A 7107-nucleotide genomic window follows, 5' to 3' on the forward strand; every position below is an offset into this window, starting at 1 on the left:
TACCGTCCACATTGTGGACGAGAACTCAGGCAGTGTTCACCAGATAAACGTCACGTGAGGCTCAAGCCGGAACAGAACAGGTGAGCTAACGGTAGGCTAGCTAAGACTCACACGGACGTAGTGCCAGTAGATCGTAGAAATATTCCAAATGAAGGCAATTACAAGGTCCGATTAGGTTTATAGAAACTATAAAATAAGTCAGAACTTCTGAAAAGTTGAAAAAAAAAATTAAAAGTCAAAAAGTTAGGTTACCGGCGAGCAGCGGCAGCAAGTTGCGCCAGCGTTCACTCTTGTTGCCATGGTAAAGTACATCATCAGCTGACCTTAAGACAGGTCCTATGTTATATGTTGTAGATCGGAATGTTTTGTAATAGGGGAATAAAAATTGCATCACATTGCAATTAGCCCCAAATTTGATTTAAAAGAAGTCAGCGGCAAATGTTACACACTGTATGCCGACGCTGGTGATCCAGGTGTAAGAGTATTTTATTTTTATAATCAGAAATGCTGCAACCAAACAGAAAACAAAAGACAGTCTGTGAGTTCTCAGATACGCTGCTGTAACTGTGACAGTCTCTGATGTGACTGAGCGGACTTCCTTAACCAACGGTTTTACAGCGTCAGTCATTCAAATTACAAGGCCGCTACCGCCACCTATTGGTGAGAAGTATTATAACTGTCAACTTCAACAGAAATCAGGTGAGTTTTCTCATATTTACACAAGCATTAAAAAATAATAATAATCACAAAAATAAAGGTGGGGGCCAGGTTAATAACATAAACTAATCTAAACACAATTCTGGAAACAATCTTAACTCATGAAATGCCCAGGGTGCCACACAAACAGAAAAGTTTTATGCTTTTTGAGACAAATTGAGTTGTTTAAAAATCTAGTCCTTTATTACTTTGGTTGATATTATGTTTAAATGGCACATGTTTTGGATTTAAATAAATCATCACCAATTATGACATAAGATGTCACATGTACACTAATTTTTACCCATGGGTTCATCTGGCCATGCATGTTCACAAACAAAAGTCATCTAATCGCAGCCAAGCAAAACAAACTAAACAGCAGAATGTTAAAGATCCTTGATTGTTTATGATGACATATATGACTTGATGTTATAACTTACCACAGCATCATTTTTCATCTGTCATCACCTATATTTTTTTTACAGTATGTAGCGTGAATACCACAATTTGAAATTTTGCTCTCGTTAAAAGAATGGGGCACCAGTCCTCAGGGAGGACAATTTGATTAAAATACAGATTATTCTGATCAATCTCTCATCCGAAATTGTGATTTCTCGATTACAGGGATCTCCGATCTTCACTTCAAAGAAACACAGGGCAACGACTGGGTTACGTTGATAATATTTATTGACTAACTAAACACAGTACAATGAACAAGGATAATGACATGAATCTATAACTAACAATACCTATATCTACCAGCTGAACTAGCAGTAATTTGGGCGATGGTGAAAGAGAATGGATTTAGTTATGTGTATAGCTTTTATTCGTAACGGTGGGAAATTATTAAATCGGGACTAGTATTATTCCGACATCAACCCACTTCGGGGCAAAGGATGGAGTTTCCTACTTTGAGTTGCGGCGCGCTGTTGAGATCCTGGCTGGAGCCCCGGAGTTTGGTTGCTAGGCGACGGGGACGCCACGCTCCAAGTGGGTTTCTCTCAGAGATGACGGCCGTTGCCAGGGGTGACGGGCTCTGCCGATGTCTCGGTGGATCAGCGCCGGTGCAGTCTGCCAGCAGACTTTCTTCCGTAGGCACTCTCGAGATCTGGTTAGCCGGTCCTGGTGTGACGTGTAGCCGGAGGGCCGGAGGTTGACGGCGGAATAAACGCTAGTATCTAATTTAATTTGCCAGATAAGTTGGAAGCAGTTGGTGTTGGCCAAACGATGCAAAACCTTCAAAATCTTCTAGACAAAAGTTGGATTTGTCGAAAAAAGGAAACGACGAAATTACTTATACTCAATTTGGAAGGCTTGGCTTGCTGAAATAGTAAAACAAAAATCGCGCACAAAAGTATAAGAAAATTTAGGACAAAGAACACGAAGTTGGTACCAAAGTAACAAGTAAAGTTTAGGCTAGAAACAAACGTGAGCTAGTGCGCAAGACGAGACATATGCGTAACAGTAAGAATTAAGATTGTAAGAAGAAGGGATTTGCCCTGGAGGATCCTGCTGTTTTATCCTCGGGGTGTGTGTAGCTGGGGGGGCTTGACAGTTGTCGCCACCCCTTTGGTCTTCCTTCTCTTTCTTTGTTTCAATAAAGAAAGAGAGAAATAAAACCTTAAGTTAATTTGTTTAATTTGGTTTTACGCGCAATTGTTGCGTATTCTACTCCCACCATGGCCCATTCATTTTGACGACGGCCTATATCAACTACCTAACTAAAGTTTGGAATATACAAGATAAACTAATAACATCATCATGGTTAATAGTACACATAGAATATATGGATTAACGAAAGGATAACAATTTGTAACCACACAAATATATAGCTAAGTTACAATATGAAACAGTAATGTCAAAGTGATGTATTAAGTTGTCTATCCCTTAATTCCCTAGAGGATAAGGGATCCAGAGTGGTCCTTAGATGGCAGTATTGTAACGTGGTGGATATTTACCTTAGAATCAGCCTCCCTTTGGGCTAAAGAAATGAACTTTGGATCATACTTTATGGAAATCTTTCCAGAGTAATACTGCATGAATTGCCTGGTGATAGGACATTCGGTTCAATGACATTTCAATCATGCTTTATAAATTTGGAATAGTTCATCAGTCCGGCTTGGAATGTAGGATGGTTTTATGGCGGGGGTCTGTGGTTCCTCATGAGACCCCCCTTTGGGTGAGAAATGGTGTTAAAGGTGAGAGTGTTGTTTTCTCTTGTGAGAGAGAAATGAGTCAAGAGTGTGAATCCTGGTGGTTTAGCACCTTGATGGGCTAAATGTTCCTTTCCATGTTATTTGATAAGAGGTGGCACCCACCTATCAATCCCAGATGAGTGTCAGGGATGCAACATGAACTCAGTGTCAGTCTGTGGGGGAGAGTTGTGGTTGTCTCCCATGTGTTGCGGGAGTGTTGGTTCAGGATGAGTTCCATGAGCTAGCCATAAATTCCGATGGTATCTTTAAAAGCTGGTCTATTGGTGAGGGGAACTCATTTCGTCCCTGTTTTCTATCCAAGTGATAGTTTGATGATGGGAAAGTGGACATGGGAGGCTCCCCATATCCTCCAGAGCACCCCAGTGTCCTCACCATAAATCTGGTGTCCGGTCACTGGCATCCACCAGTGTCCGCTACAAGTATAAATGAAATGTTGCACTGGAACCATTGCTAGGGCTGAACAGGAAGAAAGCTGAAATGGAAACCAACTGAGGAGTTAACACATGTCTGTTCCAATTTGCAGGCAGCAGAAAGCATACATGGCCACCCAGGGCCCGTTAGCCGAGACCACAGAGGACTTCTGGAGAATGTTGTGGGAACACAACTCTACCATTGTAGTCATGCTCACCAAACTCCGTGAGATAGGACGGGTAAGACATCACAGTATTATTATTATTATTATTATCATTATTATTATTAATATTGTTATTGTTATTATGGTAATATGTTATCATATAACATAATTTTCTCAAGTGTAAAACAAACGGACTAAAATTAAAGCCTTAAATCATATCAAAAAGATAAAAGAATAGTGGTTTTACACCTCTGACAAAAAAAAAAAGCAAAAAGCAAAGTCTGTGTAAATGTGTAACATTTTAGGATGAATTAGCACACACACACTAAGTGGGGTCTGAGCAACATTAATTTGCTGCCTGTTTTTTGATTTTTACAGTCTATATAATTATGGTGGTTTTTCTTTGGTCAAAAGTCAGATGTCTTGTTCAAATGCACTACATGTTTTGATACATACTTTCTGTCCGTTCTTTAGGAAAAGTGCCATCAGTACTGGCCCGCTGAGCGCTCTGCACGCTACCAGTACTTCGTTGTGGACCCCATGGCTGAGTACAACATGCCCCAGTACATCCTGAGAGAGTTCAAAGTCACAGATGCCAGGGTAGGCTCACCTCAGCAATATGTAGGCCTATATATCTCTCTGTTCTAGGTTTGTGATCTAATGCCTAGAATTACAGGAATACAGGAATACCTTAGTCTGTAATAATGCATCACCCCCAACACTGGTCTCTACTTCATCTAACAGAAGTGGGCTGCAGAATTACTTACAGTCTCTGTCCTCATTTTCCTGTGTGTTTGTCAGGATGGTCAGTCGAGGACCATCAGGCAGTTTCAGTTCACTGACTGGCCAGAGCAAGGAGTGCCAAAAACTGGGGAGGGATTCATTGACTTCATCGGCCAAGTCCATAAAACTAAAGAGCAATTTGGACAAGATGGACCAATCACTGTGCACTGCAGGTAAGTGTGTGTGTGTGTGTGTGTGTATATGAAGTATAATTTTTACTAAGGCACATTAGACACACCGAGCAGATAGAGCAGGAGAGAGGGAGGGAGAGAGAGAACTCATTGGTAACTGCTAAAGAAACTATCAGATCTGAATAGCATATAAACAACAGAAACACCAGCAGCACAGCAATTTAGGTAATCTGTGCACAGACAACTTTCTCAGTCTTGACCTGGGTTGTGTGTAACGCTAATGGTAATGTTAACGGTAACAAGGCAATTCATTTGATCAATTGACTAATATATCAATTTTTATGTTATTACTGTTTTTATTACTGTTTATTACTGCAATTCAATTTAAACTAGAAGGACCGCCAACCAGCCAAGCTGCACAAAATTTGGTCACATTGTCCCCTTCCTGAGTTACAGTATTGAAAAAAAGAAGTGCTTTTGCAGAACATTATGATGTCCCAGTGAAGTTGACCTTTGACTGTTTGGATATTAAAGGTCATCACTTCATTTTATCCTTAAAGACATTTTAATTAAATTATGTCATAATAAGTGTATGAATTCATGAGTTATGGCCAAAAACATGTTTTGTTAGGTCACAATGACTTTGACCTTTTCCCACCAAAATCTAATCAGGTCATCCTTGAGTCCAAATGAATGTTTGTGCCAAATTTTAAGAAGTTCCCTCAAGCCAAAGAGGGAGGATATCCAGAGAGATATTGCATTCACAAGGATGGGATGGACTTACATACAACCATACAGACAGATGGATGGACAACCTGAAAACATAATGCCTCTGACTGTCGCTGGCATAAAAGTGACAGTGTTTGACAGAATGGACAATATACTTATTGTCCATACTTATTGTCCTCCTGCTGTCAGGATCTATTGGAGATTCTCTGAAGTTCTGATTTTATTCTGACTTTTATAAAAGTCAACACATTGAGGACCATCAGGCAGTTTCAGTTCACTAGCCATGTGATACAGGCTGTCAGGTTGACTTATCTTTCAGATGTATGTGCATGGTGATTTGCAATGGGGTTCTAATAATGTGTGTCAATTAGTGCTGGTGTTGGGCGGACCGGTGTGTTCATCACCTTGAGTATCATCCTGGAGAGGATGAGGTATGAGGGAGCGGTCGACCTCTTCCAGACTGTCAAGATGCTCCGTACTCAGAGACCAGCCATGGTGCAAACAGAGGTATGATACCCTGCTGCTGGAGTGAATGAGTAATAAAAAGAAAAGTGAATGAGACATAAAAGAAAACATAACAACATGTTATGTCAATAAAAAGAGAATATAGCACAGTTGAAAGATTCCAGCATGTCGAAGTCATGTTGAGGTCAATGTTTGTTTAAAAATACGAAGAAACCCAGATGAACAAACTTCAGAAAACACAGCAGCAAAGCATATCAAGAAAATGTAAGAATGGATGTTAAATGTGTCAGTAATGTTTCTGCTGTGTGTTGATGCAGTGTTTCTCCCATTAAATGAAAAATGTTGCTCCATATAAATCGGCAAATATTTTGTTACAATTTCACCATATCAATTTAAAACATAATAATACGTTAGTGTTTTGTTCACTGCGTCTTTCCACTGCCCCCAGTTACATTCCACTTGTACATTTTTGAGGTTATAGCAGTTTGCGACATTTTTATAATTAGCAGACAAGAGTAAACATACATCTTACCGAAGTCCTACCTGAAATACTCTCATGACTATATCTATTACTGCTTTAATTCCTACTTTCCACTTACAAACTGACCAAAATATTGTTTTGTTTTACACTAGGACCAGTACCAACTGTGCTACCGAGCTGCTCTGGAGTACCTAGGAAGTTTTGATCACTATGCAACATAGCCGTACCCAGAAAGACACCCTCGGAAAACTTTGTGTCTCCTCTGAGTCGTATCCACCCAGTTCCATCAGTCCTTGCGGCCTGATGAGGAGGTTACAAGGAGGACTGCTGAAGAGGTGACCGCAGCACAAAACAGGAGAGATTAGAAGACAGAGGAGAGGGGACAGGATGACCTCCTGCTGGACTGGTGCCACAGACTCAAGACCAATACCTCCAAAACACCAACCCTGAAAGACTCAGAGTCATGCCTCATTCTGGTTCTTGACCGAATACTCTCATAACCCTCTAATTTCTGCCTCGTCCTAAATATAGTCTTCATTACTTATTTGTCATGAATATTTAGAAATTATTTTGTATCACTTACACTGGTCTTAATGTTTTGGGGTTTTTCTTTTGCTTATCTTTATAGTATTTTTATTAGCACAAAGGACATGTATTTTCAACATGCTCAAAGATTAACACTGGAGAGCATATACTCACAGCTGCTAATATTCTAATGTTATCATTACTCAGTTGGCCCTGTGTAGAAGGAAATGTGGTTCTGACTTCCTGTCTTGTCATCAGAAAGAATGGTGATGAAAATATGCTGGCAGTACAGAGTTTTTTGTCCATAACTGTTGACAGATTGTCTCACAGCCTAGGGGAACTGAAGACCTCCAACAAAAGAAATGTAAATCTATTGGAAAGGTTGTATGCACAAAAGTTTTTAAAGTTATTTTTCGGCATTTTTTGCCTTTATTTTTGATAGGTGCAGTGAGAGAGAGTCAGGAAAGTCAGGCAGAGAGAGAGGGAATGACGCAGCATTGCAAAATA

At 40.1% G+C, this 7107-nt stretch overlaps 1 protein-coding gene across 1 annotated transcript in view; it reads left to right on the forward strand.

The window, feature by feature from the left end:
• LOC111671676 (receptor-type tyrosine-protein phosphatase F-like) overlaps positions 1-6878 on the forward strand; it is an 82583-nt gene extending 75705 nt beyond the window's left edge. The window contains exons 16-20 of the mRNA XM_087179974.1: positions 3436-3562; positions 3961-4086; positions 4288-4442; positions 5501-5636; positions 6228-6878. Of these exons, the coding sequence (XP_087036100.1) occupies positions 3436-3562; positions 3961-4086; positions 4288-4442; positions 5501-5636; positions 6228-6296 (613 nt within the window). The 3' untranslated portion in view covers positions 6297-6878. The remainder of the gene's footprint in view (positions 1-3435; positions 3563-3960; positions 4087-4287; positions 4443-5500; positions 5637-6227) is intronic.
• Positions 6879-7107: the final 229 nt, after the last annotated feature.

The sequence above is a fragment of the Seriola lalandi genome, unplaced genomic scaffold (assembly GCF_002814215.2).
Source record: "Seriola lalandi dorsalis isolate HSWRI2012SDOR001 ecotype SW California unplaced genomic scaffold, Sedor1 jcf7180002054885, whole genome shotgun sequence".
Taxonomy (NCBI): domain Eukaryota; kingdom Metazoa; phylum Chordata; class Actinopteri; order Carangiformes; family Carangidae; genus Seriola; species Seriola lalandi.